General features: G+C 34.0%; 1 protein-coding gene across 6 annotated transcripts in view; it reads left to right on the forward strand.

Moving 5' to 3' along the window:
* The window catches only part of LOC106977308 (bifunctional heparan sulfate N-deacetylase/N-sulfotransferase 4), a 382,499-nt gene that overhangs the window by 243,759 nt on the left and 117,587 nt on the right, over positions 1–21,153 (forward strand). For all 6 annotated transcript variants that reach the window (XM_053217011.1, XM_053217016.1, XM_053217014.1 and 3 more), the window contains one exon: positions 4,636–4,790. In XM_053217011.1, the coding sequence (XP_053072986.1) occupies positions 4,636–4,790 (155 nt within the window). The remainder of the gene's footprint in view (positions 1–4,635; positions 4,791–21,153) is intronic.

Below are 21,153 nucleotides of genomic sequence, written 5' to 3' on the forward strand. Positions count from 1 at the left end.
TTGAGAGAGAGAGAGAGAGAGAATGAGTGGGGGAGGGAAAGAGAGAGAGGGAGACAGAAGATCTGAAGCAGGCTCTGCACAGAACCTGATGCCAGTCTCGAACACCCAAACCCTGAGAACGTGACCTAAGCCAAAGTGGGATGCTTAACTGACTAAGTTCCCCAGGTGGCCCTATTAGGTAACTTTTAATTGATTTTTATCACCACACGGTTATTTTTACTTAGTGTAATAGTTAAAATTAGTTTATCTATACCCACCTATATGAAACCATGCCAGAGTCAATATACAAAGAAAATTACAACATCTTCTTACCATTTAGGAATTACAATATTTCATACATAATGAACAAATATAAGGCAGACATTTGTACAAAAGCAATAATGCAGACACTGGAATTTTATAAATTGCATTTTAATGTTGCCTTCTGGGAATTAACCTATAGCCCAGATCTTGCTAAAATTATTATTATATGGGCAGACTTAAAGGACTTTTAGAGGCATGCTGTTATCTCATTACAAGATCTTCCACAAGTGATAACAAAAAGTGAATTCTTCAATATTTTACTTCTGAATTTAAAACTTCCTATTTTTTGAGAATTGGAAGGAGTAAAAGGGAATAACTGTTAAATGAGAACAAAAAATACTATATTTTTATTTAATAATGATGTTGATTTGAATCTAGATTAGATTAGAAGTGAAAGGCTTAATATTAACACAAATTCTTGTGTTACAAAGAATTGTAACTTGTGTTAAATCTAGTCATGTATAAACTACAAATTATATCCTCACATATAATTTAGGCATAAATTAGGTATAAATAAATACTTGTTTATGGTGATTCAAAAATTTAATATTTTCATTTAGTTGGATTTTAAAACGTGAAATTCTGCTGTGGGGCCTCATCATGATTTGGTATCATATTTTTCATTAAGTTATTTCTAGTGTTGTAAGCTTGCCTCACAAGGCTTTGAATTATAAAACTGTATAAAGTAGGAGAAAGGCTAATGGGAAATTAATCTATGAAGTGAAAAACTAAGGTTTTAGATACTACTCTCAACTTTGTGAAGCATGTTTATAAATTGATACAATCGCTAGTATAAAAATTAGTAAGATTTTATGATCAGTCATGTATTTGTTTACATCAATAGTCTGCAAATTTTCCTTAAATGGAGGGATTGACCTCCTTCCTGGTCAAGTATGTATTTTGTGCTTCCTGCTACTTTCAGTAACAATCAGTGAAGTTTAAAGTGAATGGAAGCAATTCTCAAACATTCTATATTCAAAGCACAACAGAAGAGTGGGAGAACTATTGATTCATTCATCGCATATGACATAAGGTAACTTTCTAATCTGTGCCTCAGTGGGTGAATTATGGCTATAATAAACACTTGGTCTAAACACTTCCTGCTTAAAATCCATATAAGGAATTGATAAACTTCTCTTCATCTGGATTTCAGTGTTTGATATTGTCTATGTTAACAAGAGTCCATGAATGGCAAGTCCTTCATACTAACAATTTTAGCTAAAGTTAACAAAAATCAAGGATACTGTCTGCTCACCTTGTTCATAAGACTTTTATCACATTCAAAACTTCCATTTTTTACCCTTTGTTTAGTAGCAACTGCTCCAGTACTGCGGTGCCCAAACTCTAATCCTGGTGGTCCTTACAACTTTTAAGAAATATGCATTATGAACTGTATCCCAGAAATAATGCATATACATAAATACACACGAAAATTGGCATCTACTGGAGCACCTGGGTGGCTCAGTCAGTTGAGCGTCTGATTTGGGCTCAGGTCATGTTCTCAGGATTTGTGGGTTCCGGCCCTGCATCAGGCTCTGTGCTGACCGCTTGCTCAGAGCCTGGAGCCTGCTTCAGATTCTGTGTCTCCTTCTTTGCCCCTCCCCCGCTCACTCCTTGTCTCACTCTGTTTCTCAAAAATAAATAAATGTAACAAAAATTAAAAATAAAAAAATAAAAAAAATTTAAAAATGACATCTACTTCAGCATACATACGAAAACTCTGACGTCCTCTGACGTTATATTATTATGGACTGAATTAAATTATTCACCTATTTACTGCTTTGGGAAGTGGTATGATATAGTGCAAGTTAAAGAAATCCAATTTCTGACTTTTAGAAATTTATACTCTAGGCAGGCAATGGTTTCAGGATTTGTAAAAATATATGAATTTAGAACACTGCAAGTATAAACTAGTAGATATTACTTTTAAGAAGAGAGATATCCTGATATTTACAATGTGCTTGCTATCTGCAACTCACGATATTAGTGCTTTAATAAATTGATCTCATTGACTTTTCACAAAGACCCAATGAGATAGATAGTAAATCCCCATTTTGAACCAGGAAACTGAGACTCAGAGGAGTTAACTTGTACAAGAGGGCATAGTCAAGTAAATGGCAGAGTACAGAAGTACTTACTGACACCAAATATATATTTTCACCATTTCACGGCGCTACTTACTGCATGATCAGTGAAATCTTTATTATGGGACACAGAAATGCAATGTCTGGAGAAAATTCCTTTAAGAAATACCTTTGTGGGCACCTGGATGGCTCAGTCGGTTAAGCATCTGACTTCGGCTCAGGTCATGATCTCACGGTCCGTGGGTTCACCCCCGCGTCGGGCTCTGTGCTGACAGCTCGGAGCCTGGAGCTTGTTTCGGATTCTGTGTCTCCCTCTCTCTCTGACCCTCCCCTGCTCATGCTCTGTCTCTCTCTGTCTCAAAAATAAATAAAAACGTTTAATAAAAAAAAAGAAATGCCTTTGTTTTTTAATATTTATTTGCTTAATATTAAATTTAGCTGCTGTCTGTAAAGCATACCATGTTGTAGAAAAATAAACCAAATAAATACACCTCACACAATAAGCCATATCTGTTATTTTAATTCACTTAGTTAAATATCTAGACCAAACAAGAATCAATTCTTACATTATTGATTCAGAACATTTTAAAATTAGACTGCATACTGTAAAACTGTACAAAAACTATATGATTTCATACAGTGAAAATATTTGTGGGTAGCTGTGACAAAGTGAATTCCTGTAGAAGTAAGTTGTTATTTCTTTTTTTTTTCCACTTGTGGCATGACAAATGGTTTTTACTATGCCTTGAGCACTGTTAACAGATTTTCCTAATAGAGGATGAGAAGATTTTTTTTAATTTTTTAATGTTTATTTATTTTTGAGAGGGAGACAGAGTATGAGCAGGGGAGGAGCAGAGAGAGAGAGGGAGACACAGAATCTGAAGCAGGTTCCAGGCTCTGAACTGTCAGCACAGAGCCTGACTCAGGGCTTGAACTCATGACCCACAAGATCATGACCTGAGCCAAAGTTGGACACTGACAGAGCCACCAACGTGCCCCAAGGATGAGAACTTTATATCAGTTTTAAGTTCTCAAATCAAGTTTCTATTGTGTTAATAACTTCATTGTTCATGTTTTATGAAATATTGATATCAAAATAGGAAATATGTATGTTCATAATATTTATGTTAAGATGTAAGGATACAAAAGTAATTATACAATGTTAGCTGATTTTTTTTAAAGTAAGTAGAAAAAGATTTAAAACAAAAGCACCAAATGTTTCTACCAGTTTTAGGTGATGATCTTTGTTTTTATTTTGTTTTGGGGCATCATATATCACTAGTCTGTGCTTTTCACTTATTCAATAAGCTTATGTTGCTTTTGTAATCAGAAAAAAATTAACAAACTTCATCAGTTAAATTTTAAGCTCAATTTTAGATGCATATACAAGAATATTTTTAAGAATAAAAAAAAGATCTCTGAATAGGTTTCCCCTGTGTATACAAAAAGGAAGAGAATTATCAGCTGATAATTTTTTTATGGCTTATTTATTTATTTTGAGAGAGACAGAGAGTGAGAGCAGGGGAGGGGCAGCGAAAGAAGGAGAATCTCTAATAGGCTCTGTGTTCTCAGTGCAGAGCCCATGCGGGGCTCAGAACTGTGAGTTCATGACCTGAACTGAAATCTAGTCCCATGCTTCACCATCTGAGCCACCCAGCCTCCTCAGCTGATCATTTTAAAACAAAAATAAGTTGTCTCAGGGTGCCTGGGTGGCTCAGTCCTGTTGAGGGCCTGACTCTTGGTTTCAGCTCAGGTCACAAGCCTTGGATCATGGGATCGAGACCCACATTGGGCTCTGTGCTAAGCTTGGAGCCTTCTTGAGATTCTCTTTCCCTCTCTCCCTCTCTCTCTCTCTCTCTCTGTCCCTCTACCCCCTCCCCCCACTTGTGCTCTTTCTCTCAAATAATAAGTAAATAAATAAATAAATTGTCTCAAATGAAGTCTACTTATTATTATCATCATATACTAGCAATTCTAAACAGTGTCAGTGATAAAATACCCCTAAATTCTAAATTAAACACCTATCTGAACTTGGGGCTACCACACTTACCCCAACTCATCCCAACCCCCAGCCACATTGCCCCTGATATAATTTAGACTATGGTCATTTCTTTTTATTATTATTGAGAACAATGCAAAATTGGATTTACATATCAGTAATAAGAAGAAGAATAAAAACCTGACAAACATAATCTTCAAGCTAGTATGAAATTTGCGTTTAAACCCTTTTTAACTTTATGTTTTACAGGGACTGAAGAGGAAGATGAAGGCGATGACCTTTTGCTTCGGTCTGTAGATGAGTTCTGGTGGTTTCCTCACATGTGGAGCCATATGCAGCCTCATCTCTTCCATAATGAGTCATCTTTAGTTGAACAGATGATTCTCAACAAGGAATTTGCCCTGGTGAGCATATTTTATTGGAATATTTTTCAAACTGAGTTATGATCTATCAGTGGATTATAAAATCAATTTACTGGGTTGAATACAACAGAAATAGAACAGAAGATATCAAAGAGTGCATCACACGTATTAAGGGTATAAATTGATTTGTGTTATTTTGTTTCAGGAATGTGTGTGTGTGTGTGTGTGTATGTGTATATATATATATATATATATATATATATATATGTATATGTATATGTATATGTATATAGGACCATGATATGATATAAAATGTATTTCAAAAAGTATGTTATTGTCAGAAAATTACTATCTTTTGTTTCATGGAAGAATTATTCTTGCATCTATGAGAAAGAAATATAGTACTTTCTCCATTGTATTCCTGGTGCATTATAATTACGTTCTCAAAGCATTAATTATAAGGGATGGATGGATGGATGGATGGATGGGTGACGTGAAACATTACAACAATGATTGAGAACCAGTGGTTCAAACTGCAGCATGTGCTGGGCCCAATCCTGAAGTTTCTGATTCAGTATATTTTCAAAGACACCTGAGAATTTGCATTTCTAACAAATTATCTGATGGCCCATAAGCCAAACCTGGCCTGCTGCTTACTTTTTATTGTGCCTAAGCTAAGATATTTTTGTTCTGTGGGTTTTTCGTTGATTGTCTTTTAGGTTTTTAAATGATTGACAATCAAAGGCACAATAATATTTTGTGACATAGAAATTGCATAAAATTCAGATTTCGAAGTACGTATAAAAATGTTACTGGCACACTGCATACTCCTACTTTTATGTATTGTCTGCGGCTGCTTTTTCTCTATAGCAACAGAGTTGTGCAGTTGCAGAAGAGACAATATATGGCCCACAAAGCCTAAAATATTTGCCTTTGCTGAAAAAGTTTTCCCACCCTGTTCTAAATATTAGATAAACTATGCATCCCTTTAACAATCTAATGAAAGAAATATTTTTCCCAGAAAAATACTCAGGTGCACGTTCTCAATCTTCACACAGAAGGAATAGACCATCACAAGGGGTATGTGAATCACCCAAGATTCTAGGCCCCAGATAAAACCTATCTTTAAATGAACAGTTTTCAATTAAAATAAAGAGTTCAGGGCCCCTGGGCAGCTCAGTCAGTTAAGTGTCCAACTCTTGACTTTGGCTCAGGACATGAACTCACAGTTCCTGAGTTCAAGCCCTGCATCAGGCTCTGCACTGACAGCACAGAGCCTGCTTGTGATTCTGTTTCTTCCCCTCTCTGCCCCTCCCGCTCTTGCTCTCTATCTCTCTCTCAATATAAATAAAAAATAAACTTAAAAAAATAAATAAAATAAATAGTTCATATGTACTATGTGATCGTTGATGTTTCATTTTTTAAAAGCCATATTAACAGGCATAGACCTAATCAGTCGGTTAAGTGTCCAACTTCAGCTCAGGTCATGATCTCATGGCTTATGGATTCAAGCCTCACATCTGGCTCTGTGCTGACAGCTCAGAGCCTAGAGCCTGCTTCAGATTCTGTGTCTCCCTCTCTCTCTGCTCTTCCCCCACTCATGCTCTGTCTCTCTCTTTCTCTCTCTATCAAAAATAAACATTAAAAAAAATTTTTAAGAGGCATAGACCTAAGGCCAGATGTGTACTATGATATTTTTTGAAGTTATGCCTAGTTATGTTATTATGTTAACAGCTCACCGTTCTTTTCATCACAAAATCCCCAGACCTATGTCAAATCTACACATAGTATTCTTACTAAGAGTGGGTAGCACAAAAAACAATTAAGATCATGGATTCAGGCACCAGAGTGCCTATGTTTTAACCTTGACCTTCCATCAGTGGCTGCTTGATCTTGAACAAAAATTATTCAAACTCTCTGTTTCCCATCTCTCAGTCTCCCCATCTGTAAAAACAAGGATAATAGTAACAACTACCTCATAGGATTATTTTGATACATATTTGAGGATATGCATATATATACATATATATATATATATATATATATATATATATATATATATATATATATATAATGCTTAGAGCAGTTCCTGCAACACAGTAACACTCAATAGGGGTTAATTAAACAATTATGATCTTCCAAAATCCAGACAAATATGCAGTTATGTTTTGCTTTACAAAAGCCAAATATTTTTTTTTAATATGGATTTACAAGAGGTTGATTGTCACTTAACTTTTAAGGAATGTCTAATAAATTTTGTAGTACTTCATAGCATTGTAAATTTAAGTAAATATTCCCTTTTCAAAAAATAAACTTACCTTGAGTAAGCATGCTGAATTCTCTCTGTGCAGTTACCTTAACATTAAACTGTTTGTTTATCATTTGACTTAAATCCCCCCCTACCTCTCTGTCACTGTGAAGGCTTGCTTTTTTAGGCATGTGGGTTATATTTCATAATGGTCGATTTCACCTGTTTGTGTAATTTCTTTTTTTAAAAAGCCATGCCAAAAGCACTGGGAAAGACTCGATGTAATTGCTTTGTAATGAAATGTTGAAAGCTATTTAGAGTTCATTCAGAGCAATTACATTTGTTTAGTCAGTGTGGCTAGATGCTAGACTGAAGCTTATAAACACATTTTGTAAAAAATAATCTTATTATATGTTGCATAGGCAAAATATTACAACTAAAATAAAGTCTGTTAAACACACATCCTGCAATGACATCATTCTTTTCCTTCTGGAGTTCACCTCAATAAAACTTCTCAGGACTCTTCAAGCAGTGACATTCAAAATCCACCTTTATCTCTTTCCTATTAAATTATTATCTTTCCACATCTAGATGACACTTCAAAATCATCAACAGTATTAAGATGGGATAGGAAAGCTCTACATGAGATACTCGCAGACTATATTTTAGTCCTGACTACAAGTAACAAGTTCTAATACAGTTGGCATCTCATTTAATGTCTTCATGCCTCAGTTTCCTCCCCTGGAATAATAATGATTCCCTTTTTCATTCTCTAAACCACAAAGTTTTTAGATAATTAATTTACATCAGCTCATCTGCCAGCCAAAAGCACTGGACCAGATAATCCACTGATCAATCCCATTTCTAAAATTCTGTGATCATTGACAATGTCGGTCCACAATTTGGAATGAAAATCTTGAAACACTTACCTAGCTGCAATTGAAGCAATTATGGAAAGAGATTTTCAAACTGAATGACAAATTTAAGCTGAAAAAAACCAGAAGTGTGTAAATCTCTCTTTTTTATCCCAACCTGACATTCCTCGGTACGACCTTGGCTGGCAAAGGAGTTATCAGTCAAAAACACAGTTGTTCTCACAACATTTACAAAAATGATTCAAAGACATATTAATAGTTTTATGGTGATGTTTCAAAAGTAGTTAAACAATCTGAATGGTTTTATTTGTAGTGTTTGTTCAAATTCTCTATGGATAGGGTTCATCTCCTGATGTAATATGTCTAAAACTCAAGAGAGAAATACATTGCCACCACTGTTTCTTTACTGTTTCATCATTTTAGAAGAGCTTTTATTACTGTAAACTTGATTTTTTTTTTTTGGTCAATAACATTTCTTAATTGAAGTATAATTAACATATAGTTTTATGTTAGTCTCAGGTGCACAATATAATGATTCAACAACTCTATACATTATTCAGTGCTCATCACAATAAGTGTACTCTTAATTCCCTATATCTATTTCATCCATCCCATCACTCACCTCCCCTCTGGCGACCACCAGTTTGTTCTCTGTATTTAAGACTCTCTTTTTTTGTCTTTTTGTTTTTTAGTTTGTTCATTTGTTTTGTTTCTTAAATTCTACATGAGTGAAATAATATGATATTTTTCTTCTCTGTCTGACTTATTTCACTTAGCATTTTACACTCTAGTCCATCCCTTTTGTTGCAGATGGCAAGATCTCATTCTTTTATATGGCTGAGTAATATTCCAATGTGTATATAATCCATTAATCTATGGATGGACACTTGGGTTGCTTCCATATCTTGGCTATTGTAAATAAAACTGCAATAAATATAAGGGTACTTATATATATATATTTTTTTGAATTAGTGTCCTCATGTTCCTTGGGTAAATATCCAGGAGTGGAATTGCTGAATTATTTGATATTTCTTTTTATTTTTTTGAGAAAACTCCATACTGTTTTCCACAGTGGCTGCACTAATTTATATTCCCATTAATGGTGAACAAGGTTGTTTTTTTTTTCCTCCACATCCTCACCAATGCTTGTTACTACTTGTATTTCTGATTCTAGCCATTCCTACAGTTGTGAAGTGATATCTTGTCGTGGTTTTGATTTATATTTCTCTGATAATTAGTGATGTTGAACATATTTTCATGTGTCTGTTGGCCACTTATGTATTCTTTGGAAAACTGCCTATTCAGGTACTCTGCTTATTGTTTAATCAGATTGTTTTTTTTGGTTTTGAGTTGTATAAATTCTTTACATATTTTGGATATTAATCCTGTATTGGATATGTCATTTGCAAATATCTTCTCCCATTCAGTAGGTTGCCTTGCCATTTTGTTGATGATTTCCGTTGCTGTGCAGAAGTTTTGTTTTGTTTTGTTTTTATTTTGGTGTGGTCTCAAAGCTTTAATTTTGTTTTTGTCTCCTTTGCCTGAGGAGATATATCTAGAGAAATGTTTCCGTGGCTGATGTCAAAGAAATTACTGCCTATGTTTTCTTCTAGGAGTCTTATGGTGTCAGGTCTTACATTTAAGTCCTTAATCCATTTTGAATTTATTTTTGTGTATGGTGTATGAAAATAGTACAGTCTCAATTTTTTTTTGCAGGTAACTGTCCAGTTTTCCCAATGCCATTTGTTGAAGAGACGGTCTTTTTCCCATTGCATATTCTTGCCTCCTTTTCTGTAGATTAATTGACCATATAACTGCGGGTTTATTTCTGGGCTCTCTATTCTGTTCTGTTGATCTATGTGTCTATTTTTGTGCCAGTTTCATACTGTTTTGATTGCCATTGTGTTGTAGTATATCTTAAATCTGTGGGATTGTGATAGCCATAGCTTTGTAGTATATCTTAGATCTGTAGGATTGTGATACCTCCAGCTTTGTTCTTCTTTCTCAGGAATGCTTTGGCTAGTTGTGATCTTTAATGGTTCCATATGAATTTAGGATTGTTTGTTCTAGTTCTATCAAAAATGTTGTAGGTATTTTGATAAGGATTGCATTAAATCTATTGATTGCTTTGGGTAGTATGGATATGTTAATAATATGGGTTCTTCCAATCCATGAGCATAGATTATCTTTCCATTTGTATGTGTCATCTTCAATTTATTTTATCAGTGCTTTATAGTTTTTGTAGTACAAGTGTTACATTACACTTCCTTGGTTAGGTTTATTAGTAGGTATTATATTATTTTTAGTGCAAGTGTAAATGGGATTATTTTCTTAATTTCTCTTTCTGCTACTTCTTTATTATTGTAAAGAAACTCAATATTTTTCTGCATATTAATCTTACAATTTTAATTCATAGTCTGTGACTTTACTAAAATCATTTCCCAGTTTTGATAATTTTCAAACATTATTATTTATAAATCCATTAAGTTATGTATGTGGTGTGAATGTACATGCATATGTATAAGGGGCTATGAGTATGTATATACTTAATCCATTAGCATTTTTATATGCAATGTATGAATGTGTTTATTGTGTGCATATATATATACATATGTATGTGTATATATATAACATGCTTATTACATGAACATATACGCCCTGTGAATGTGTGTATGTGTGTACAGGGCATTAGTTGAATGATAAGTGTAGTAAACTAAGATACATTAATTATAAGATACTATATACTTGTATGGCATTGATTTGGGAAAAATATTTTTTGATTCTTCTAATAAACCATACATTTTTGCTTTCATTATGTTACTTGAGCATGTCACTAAATAGAAGCAACACTTCAAATATGACAACAGACAAAATCTCAAGAGATTTACATCAAGAGATGGAAAACATTGGCTAACATTAAAGTATTTGATGAAAAGGCTACCAAAATTATTCTTAACTTGACCCACACCTTTTTTTCAAACCTAGAGGGAAAGAATGCCTATAGCATAAACTGAGATTATGTATTTTTATTCCAAAATAGATTTGTGGGGAAAAGGGAAATTAAGAAATAGTGTTTTGTTGTTTTAAGTTTTGTGGACAGACTTATTAACATTTTCAAATGAGTGAGATCTTTCACCTCACTGATAATTGTAGACTATAAAATATTCTTAAGGAAACAAACAAACAAACAAAAACAAACAAAAAAACCCCACTTGTCTTCAATGATAACTTTTCAATAATTATGTCTTTTTCTTGTCATTTTGTTAAATAGTTATGTGTTGTATTTATGAGTAAATAAGTTAAGAATTCCTGAAATAAAGGTCTAAGTTTTTAAATCCTACTTTTAAAATGCTACACTTATTTATGAACTGTGTATATCTTTTTTCATAACAAGACACAATATTTCTGATAAGGAAAATGCTGACACTTAAAATGTTCTCATAAAAGCTCAAACTCATCAAAGAGTAACTATGGAAAATCTTTAAGTATCATGATGGCATGCATACTAAATCACTTATGTAGAGGTTTTAATTAAAAAATAAAAGGCGTGTAATATTGGAATTCATGGCACAATGATATAAAACTGAGAGAGAAGTGCCTTTCAATAGCTTGTATGCCTGTATCTTTACTAAATTATGCAGTATACAGCCTTAAGTTGTACAACAAATACAAGTTATTAAAAAAAAAACCTCTGGTAATTATAGCTCATAGGGTGTTTTAGAGATAGAAAATTTAGAGCAGGTAAGACTATTGAATCAAAAATAAAATTGTGACCAAATACTGACTTAATGAAAGTTCACTAGAGAGCAAATAATGTATTTTGAAGGTTCAGTAATGAATAAGGCAGTCTGTGCACTCAGCAGAATAGATACTTACGTAAGCATGAAGAATTTAAATAAAATATAGAGAAGCAAAACATCCAAGCATAGACAAATTTGAAACTTTTTGGCAATTGCATGAGCTTTTGAGGGATCCTGAACTTTTATAACTTATCTCAGAAACGAGATCCCACCAGTTTAACCATATACTATTCATTAGAAGATAGTCATTAGGGCCAGCACATACTCGAAAGGAGGAGGATTCAACAAGGGAGGGAATACCAATAGGCAGAAATCATTGGAAGTCATTATGGAAGCTCGCCTTCATGTCTAACTAGAAACAGGAAATATAGGGGCACCTGGGTGGCTCAGTAGGTTAAGCGTCTGACTTTGCCTCTGGTTATGATCTCACTGCTCACAGATTTGAGCCCCGTATCAGGCTCTGTGCTGACAGGTCAGAGACTGGAGCCTGCTTCAGATTCTGTCTTTCTCTCTCTGCCCCTCCCCAATCACACTCTGTCTTACTCTCTCAAAAATAAATAAACATTAAAAATTTTTAAAAAAAGAAATAGGAAATATAAAGAATCCTGTATGATAGAAGTCATACTTATTTGTTCATTAACTTAAAAAATATTTGAATATGAACTAAAACATTAAAATCAGAATCTTCTTCTTTTTTTTAATAATTTACTGTCAGGTGATCTCACATATAATGTAGTCTTGGCTTCAGGAGTAGATTTCCATGATTTATCACTTACATACAACACCCAGTACTCATCCCAACAAGTGCCCTCCTCAATGCCCATCACCCATTTTTTCCAGGCCCCCAACTCCCCACCCCATCAACCCTCAGTTTGTTCTCTGTATTTAAGCATCTCTTATGGTTTGCCTCCCTGTCTGTAAGTTATTTTTCCTTTCCTTTCCCAATGGTCTTCTATTAAGTTTCTAAGATTCTACATATGAGTGAAAACATGTATCTTTCTCTGACTGACTTACTTCATTTAGCATAATATTGTCCAGTTCCATCCATATCGTTCCAAATGGCAAGATTTGCATTCTTTTTCATTGCTGAGTAGTATTCCATTGTATATATAAACCACATCTTCTTTATCCTTTCATCAGTTGATGGACATTTAGGCTCTTTCCATAATTTGGCTATTGTTGATAGTGCTGCTATAAACTTTGGGGTACGTGGGCTCCTACACATCTACACTCCTGTAGCCTTTGTATAAATACCTAGTACTACTATTCCTGGGTCACAGAGTAGTTCTATTTTTAATTTTTGAGGAACTTCCACAATGTCTTCCAGGGTGGCTGCACCAGTTTGCATTCCCCATTCCCACCAACAGTGCAAGTGGGTTCCTCTTTCCCCACATCCTTGCCAACATCTGTTATTTCCTGAGTTGTTAATTTTAGCCAGTCTGAACTGTGTGAGGTAGTATCTCAATGTGGTTTGGTTTACATTTCCCTGATGATGAGCAGTGTTGAGCATTTTGTCATGTGCCTGTTAGCCATTTGGATGTCTTCTTGGAAAAGTGTCTATTCATGTGTTCTACCCATTTTCACAGGATTATTTGTTTTTCGGATGTTGAGTTTGGTAAGTTCTTCATAGATTTTGAATACTAACCCTTTATCTGATATGTCATTTGCAAATATCTTTTCCCATTCTGTTGGTTTCCTTTTAGTTTTGTTGATTGTTTCCTTTTCCGTGCAGAAGGTTTTTATCTTGGTGAGGTCCCAATAGTTCATTTTTGCTTTTATTTCCCTTGTTTTCAGAGACATGTCAAGTAAGAAATTGCTGTGGCCGAGGTCAAAGGGGTTGTTACCTGTTTTCTCCTCTAGGATTTTGATGTTTTCCTGTTTCATTTCAGACACATAGACCAATGGAATAGAATACATAACCCAGAATTGGACCCACAAATGTATGGCCAACTAATCTTTGACAAAGCAGAAATGCATATCCAATGGAAAAAAAGACAGTCTCTTTAGCAAATGGTGCTAGGAGAACTAGACAGCAACATCCAGAAGAATGAAACTGGACCACTTTCTTACACCATACACATAAACTCAGAATCTTTATCTTGAAGCTTAATACCAGTTACACCTCCCTAAGACCAAAATATTTACTCATCTAACTCTTTTCTTTTCATCCAATCCATTGCCTATACCTGAAAATATATAGACAGCTGTTGAATTCTCGTCACCTCTACTACTAACTACTTAGTTTAAGTTACAGTTGTATCTTTTTTACCAGCTTTATTGATATTGACATTAACATATCATAAACCTCAGTGATGTTTAGTGTGTTTACAGATTTATGCAAACTTCACCACGATTAATTTTTTAAAAAACATCTTTATAACTTCAAAAAGTCTGTACCCCTCAACAGTCAATTCCTCTTTCTCTCAACTCCCCTGAACCTAGGAAATTATTAATTTACTTCCCATTTCTGTAGATTTTTTATTATGAACATTTTATATAAATAGAATCATATAATATGTGTGTGGTCTTTTATAATTAGTTTTTTTTTTTCATTTAACTTAATCTTTTGCAGTTCATATATGTTGTAGCATGTATCAGTACTTTGTTCTGTTTTATAGCCAAGTAATGTTCCATTGCTATGCTTATATTATATTTTATTTATACATTCATCAGTTGATAGACATGTTTATACTTTCTGGCTATTATTTATAATGTCTCTACAAATATTAATGTACAAGTTTTTGTGTGGACATGTGTTTTCATTTATCTGTATATTTACCCTGGAGTAGAATTGTTGGGTTACATATGGTATCTCTATGTTTAGCATATTGAGAAACCACCAGACTGTTTTTAAATTGTCTGTACCACTTGGGGCACCTGGTTGACTCAGGAGGTTAAGCATTTGACTTTGGCTCAGGTCATGATCTCATTGGTTTGTTAGTTCAGGCCCTGCCTCAGGCTCTGTGCTGACAGCTTGGAGCCAGGAGCCTGCTTCGGATTCTGTCTCTCTGTCTCTGACTCTCCTTCTCTCTCTCTCTCTCTCTCTCTCTCTCTCTCTCCCTCCATCCCTCCCTCCTTCTCTCTCTCTCTCTTTCAAAAATAAACATTAAAAAAATTTTAAATAAAATAAAATAAATTGTCTGCACCACTTTACATTTCCACCAACAATGCATGAGGATTCTAATTACTCCACATCCTTGTCAACCCATGTTATTATCTGTCATTTTTATTACATATGGTATGGATATGAGGCAGTATCAAATTATGTTGTGATTTCCATTTCCCTAATGGCTAATGATGTTGAGCATCTTTTCATATGTCTATCAGCTGTCATATATCTTCATGTCTATTCAGATCCTTTTCCACTTTTTAATTGTGTTAGTGGCCTTTTGTTATTTACTTGCAAGAAATCTTGTATATTCTTTATACAAATACTTTATCAGTTCTATGATTTTCAGATATTTTCTCCATATGTGGATTCTCTTTAAACTTACTGAAGTGTCTTTTGAAACATAGAAGTTTTAAATTTTTATAAAATCCAATTTATCTTTTTTTTTTTTTGGTCTCTTGTGCTTTTTGTGTCAAACCTAGAAAGGTTTTGCCTAACCCAAGGTCGTAAAAATGTACTCCTATATTTGCTTCTATGAATTAGATGATATGAACACTTACATTTAGTTCTGTGGTGCATTTAGAGTTCATTCTTTTGTATGGAACAAGGAAGAAGTACAGCTTCATTCTGTCACATGTGGTATCCAGTTGTACCCACATTTTTTGTTGAAAAGACCATTCTTTCTCCCACCAAATTGGGTACTTCTGTCAAAAATAAACTGACTTTAAATTTAAGGAAGTATATTTATACTCTCAATTCTATTATATTTATCTCTATGCCTGCCCTTATGCTAGATCTCACCATCTTGATTCCTGTATCTTCCCAATAAGTTTTTTTTATTGAAAATTGTGAGTCGTCCAACTTTGTTTTTCTCTTTAAAAATTGCTTGGTCTATTCTGGGTCCTTTGAGTTTTCATATGAGTTTTAGAAGCAGCTTAACAATTTCTGCACAATGACTAGCTGAGATTTTGATAGGATAGCATTGGATCCACAAATAAATTGAGGAAATACTCCTATCTTAACATAAGTTTTTTGGTCTATGTATATGGGCTATTTTTCCATTTATTCAGGTCTTCCTTAGTTTTTTTCAATAATATTTTATAATTTTCACTGCCTATGTGCCTCATTTCTTTTGTTGAATATGTTACTAAGTATTGTATTCTTTTTGATGCTATCATAAGTGGAATTGTTACTTAATTTCACTTGCACATTCTTTATTTTTATTTATAAAAGTACAATTGATTTTTGTATATAGAGTTTGTAACCTTCAAATTTGCTGAATTTATTTACAAGTTCTGGAATTATTTTAGTGGATTCTTCAGGATAGTTTATATATAAGATCTTATCATATGTAAATGGAAATAGTTTTACTTCTTCTTTTCCAATCTGGAAACATTTTATATCATTTTCTTGTCCAATTTACCTGATGTGAATCTCTGTATATTGCTGGATAGAAGTGACAAGCACAAAAATCCTTGTCTTATTCCTGATCTTAGGAAGGAAACATCCAGTCTTTCACCATTAACCATGATGTTAGTTACAGCCTTTTCATAGAAACCTATTATCAAGTTCAAGTTCCTGTCAATTCCTGCTCAGTTGAGTATTTTGATTATGAGAATATATTGGCATTTTCATATATTTTGGGGGGATCTATTCAGTTGATTATGCTTTTCCCTTTGTTTTATTGGTAAGATGTATTACACTAATTGTTGTAAGGTTAGTTTAACATCTAAAACCAAGACTTTTTAGTGCCAACCATTAAAATATCAGATGGGAAAACCCTGTGATAAATCTCATTGGTCTTGGTGTATAATGCTTTTTATATATTGCTGAATTTAATTGCTAGTATTTTGTTGAATATTTTGTATCTATATTCATAGAGATATTGGTTTGTAGTTTTTCTTTTATTATACCTTTGTCTGGTTTTGGTGGTAGGCTAATACTAGCCTCATAGAATTAGTTGGAAAATGTTCTCTCCTTTTCTGTGTTTTGAAAGAACACAGTTCTATAGATAGGGTCTATAGATAGGTCTATGAGACTTTTTCCAATCACAGGAGTATTCTTAGCTGTCTCTTTCTTTGGTTTTCTCTAGTATGCTTCTTATTTGGTTTATTATTAGCTTGCTATTAACCTTAATTAAAATAACAACAGCCTTCTCTGAATTGCTTGCCATCAAAATCTCCATTGTTTTCAAGGGTGATCTTTGACTTGAACTTTTCCACACTCTGTCCCAAATAAAGTCACTTCCCTTGGAGAGAATTTAAGAGTTCTTTCTTTCTATGACCTACATCTCCCTGTGGGCAAAGTCTTTGCAACCACTGTTCCAGAGCTAGAGTGGGAACAATGGCTTCCTCTCTCAACGTGACACCCAGATTTATGAGCAGGGTGCTGGGTTGGGATGGTAGCCTCTGGTTTTCTCAGTTTGGTTCTCCTAGCTTAGAACCACTAGCCTACAAATGAGTTGGAGCAAGGACAAATCATGGTTTTGGTATTATTGGTCTCTGGCATCTGAGGTATAGTTTCTGCTCCAAGTGAGGTCCCCTTGAGGAAGAGATCTCCATATCTCTCAGCAGTTCTTGCCTAGAGTAGAGCTTCTAAGCACAGAGAAGGGGACATGAGAAATTCTCATGGCTAGCTCCTCCCAGGGACAAGCACAGCTTTAGACTGAAATCCAAGGGGAGAGAAACCTCTATGTTCTTGTCTCTACCTTCCTGAGGTGAGAATTTTGTCACTCTAAACTGAAGCAAGTGGGGAAAGGTGTGGGTCATGGCTCAAATGGCACATACTTTCACTGTTCTTACCAATCTTGGTAGGTTTTTCTTGAATAATGTTTCTTCATTTGCTATACATCCTCAGTTCATTTTCCAGAGATTTTAAATGGTTTTTTTTGTAATAATTTCTATCAGTTATGGTTTTTTTGCTGGGAGAGAGTCCACAGAGCTCCTCACAGCACCATTCCAGAAGTCAGAATCCTAACATTATATCTTGACTAATTTATAGCAATACCCCCCCCTCACGGGGGTCCATTTCCATTCTTGGTCCTCTTGAATCTATTCTCATCAAAACAGGTATTGTGATCCTGTTAGCATGTAATTCGGGTCTTGTTACATTTTGTCTCAAAGTCCTCCAAACTACCTTAAAATATCTCTCAAGGCCTTTGCATCTGACCCCTTGTTTCACTGTGAACATTTTTTCACATCTGATGTTTTAATGGATGATACTAGAAAGTCTCCAGTAATTTCCCCTGATGTGCTAGAATTTATAGACTGGGTTTGTTTGTTTGTTTGTTTGTTTTTGTTTTTGTTTGTATCTGTACTTTGAATCCTAAAGTAGGATAAGCAAAAAAAGTATTTTTAAGTTTGAAAATGCATTAAGTAATAGAATCAAATATTAATGGCATTTCCTTGGAAGACAGAGCAGTAAAAATTTGCTAAATGTTTAGTAAATGCAATATTCGTATGATCTTGAATGTATTTAATTACATGTATTGGAAACCTATGATAAGTAAAATGATCTTAGGAAGGAAGAAAATAATAAAATCACAGTGGGAAGATTATAGAATATCATCCAGCAAACTTGAGCCTCACTTAATATGAGCACTTAAATGATTTTGTTGCTGAATATACAACATTTATTTATAGATGGCATTTTATAATAGTTTAAAAGTATTTCTCTCTCTGTCTCTCTCTCTCTCCCTCTCTCTCTCTCTCTCTCTCTCTCTATATATATATATATATATAGTCAGTGGAAATATCTCTTAATCATGATAAGTATTATTTTTTCTTTTTATGTTAAATATACATAAATTTTTCATATATTGTTCAGAAACATGCTTTACAGACAACTTATCCACCTCCATGTTCCTTTACCATGACAATATTTTGTCCACCATAATTCTTTATACCTTCCTATTACTACTTGTGTGTTTTATTCAAGATACTCAAAATTGTACACTTATAGATTCAACCTTTAATATATGCTATATCAGCATGGAAGATTTGTATTATGATGTGTGTGTTATCCATTTGTCACTGCAAAGCTTTGGCATCTGGGTGATGTATTATTTTAACCATTTCAATGAGTAACTTTCTAAAATACATAACTTATTGCTTTTAAATTAATAAATGCATACTAAGAATCATGTCTCATTTTTCACAAGGACCAAAGGTTTTCACTGTTAATACAAATGATTTTATTGCCCCCACTGTTACTGTGCTCTCAGAGTTTGCTGAGAGTAGGTGGACTATTTGCTCCTAAACTGTGTCCTTAACAATTTTTTTTTAATTTTTGCATCTACTTTTTCAAGTTTTCTAATTTGTGGTTTGTAAGATTGATAGCTTTCTCTTCTAGCCATTGTCATGTTATCTGGGTATAGTAGCCAGATTCCCATTTTAGTAAAGTGAAGTGTTCAAACTAGATGACCACTGAGGCCCCTGTTATCTCTAAAATTCTATAAATGTGAGTTGCTTTGAGCTTGGAGATACAGCAAGCTTCTTCAGCTTGTTTCTAAAATGACAGTGAAGCTCTCAATTTCACAAATGAGAAAACTGAGCTCATGTGTCAGTGGTAGCACTGAGAACCCACACTCTGCCTTGTGGTTCCTAATCCAGGGCTCTGTCAGATGCACCATGTCCCACCCCACGCAAAAGCAGATGACTTCTGGGAGAACCAGACAGTATGGCCCAAGGTAAAATGAACCAACTTGTGCACCCTGTTTTCCTAGTGGCTTTTTAAAAACCACAGTCCAGGTAAAAGTAACTTCTGCAAAGTTGAAAAATTGTTGAAGAACACAGAACTTTCTTTCTGTATTGAGAGTAGACATTATTGTATAAAAACTTTAAGGATGAATATGGAAAATCGAAGTGTGTAATTAGGATATTGATCAGCATATTGCATAATAAGTGAAAATATTTTTAGTTTTCTTTTACCTACCCATGGCCAGAAGATAGGATTTTTACCCTTTTTATAAGTAGAATGATATTGTTTAATAAAGTTCTTAGCTAGCTTATTCAAACCATCTCTAAGGTTTTCATCAATTCCTTTTTTTCACCAAACCTACAACATGAAGAATAGCATGAACTTTTTGCCTGAAAATTTGAATTGGTATTTCATTATCTATTAATATTCGTACAGCTTAGCAATGGATTTAGAGAGAAAAAATGGCTTTCATTGTCATGTGTTGTATCATGGTAAGTCTTTGACTTGCTGGTCTGGTATTGGCAGGTAGATGACAGAATTTCCCTTAGACAGAAAATCTCTACAATGCGTATTTATCTGTTTGATTTTCCTAGCAGAGGGCAACATCGGACCCACTCATCCCCCAAATCCCTATTTTAGTTGCAGCATATTTTTTTTTCTGTCAAGTAGCTATTTTATTTCTGAACGTGTTTAACCTCAAAGGAATAAATGCCACCTACAAAATTAACTTTAATATTGGGCAGCAATAATCGAAAGAAATGAACTATTTATATCATTCAAAATGCTTTAAATGTAAATCTATCAAGGCTTACATCTATCTGTTCTGAATACCTTTTATCATTATTTTTGGTAAATGTAAAGCACTGAAAGTCATTCCTTTTGCTTTATAGTTTTTATGCATTTAAATAATCTTTGAAGATTAACTAGAGGAGCTCTAATTCTTTTCTGGTGCTGATACATGAAACAATTGAAACAGGATTCCCCCCTAGGAGATAAGCTGATAACTGCTTAAAGTAGATGTTAATATTTAACTTACTTGCTTTAAGGCAAATAAATACTCCCTCTAAATATTAAGTTTTGTTTTTATTATACAGAACAGTAAACTATGCACAAAATCCAAAAAAAAAAGTTATATTACTCTGAAGAAAACAAAACCTAAGCTATTTTTGCACATAAAAATCAGGGGCACCTGGGTGGCTCAGTTGGTTAAACACATAAAAATCTTTTGTGACGTGAGTTTGCCCTGTGTGGGCCTAATTGTTCAGTGGATTAGTTAAGCCCATGCATTGGGCTTCAGACCTATCTTGATTCAAATTCCACCTTTTGCAATTACTAAATGGGTGACCTTAGGAAACAATTTAGAAATCTTGTGCTTTTATTTTCAAATGTGTAAAATGGGGATGATAATTGTTCCTACCTCAAGTTTTTTTATGAGAATTAAATGATGTATGTACATGTTTATATATGTATAATGCTTAGCAAAGTGTCTGGCACGTAAGTATTACAAAAAATATTTGTTATCATCATCATCATGGCTACCATCATTTTCACCATATTTCTTCAAGAAACGTACGATCATTCCTTTTGAAGTCAGAGGTTGGTGATAACAATAAAACCACCACAAGACTTTTTCAAGGCTATGTAATATGCAAGCTGGGGACAGATACCAGATATT

This window comes from Acinonyx jubatus, chromosome B1 (assembly GCF_027475565.1).
Source record: "Acinonyx jubatus isolate Ajub_Pintada_27869175 chromosome B1, VMU_Ajub_asm_v1.0, whole genome shotgun sequence".
NCBI classification, from domain to species: Eukaryota; Metazoa; Chordata; class Mammalia; order Carnivora; family Felidae; genus Acinonyx; species Acinonyx jubatus.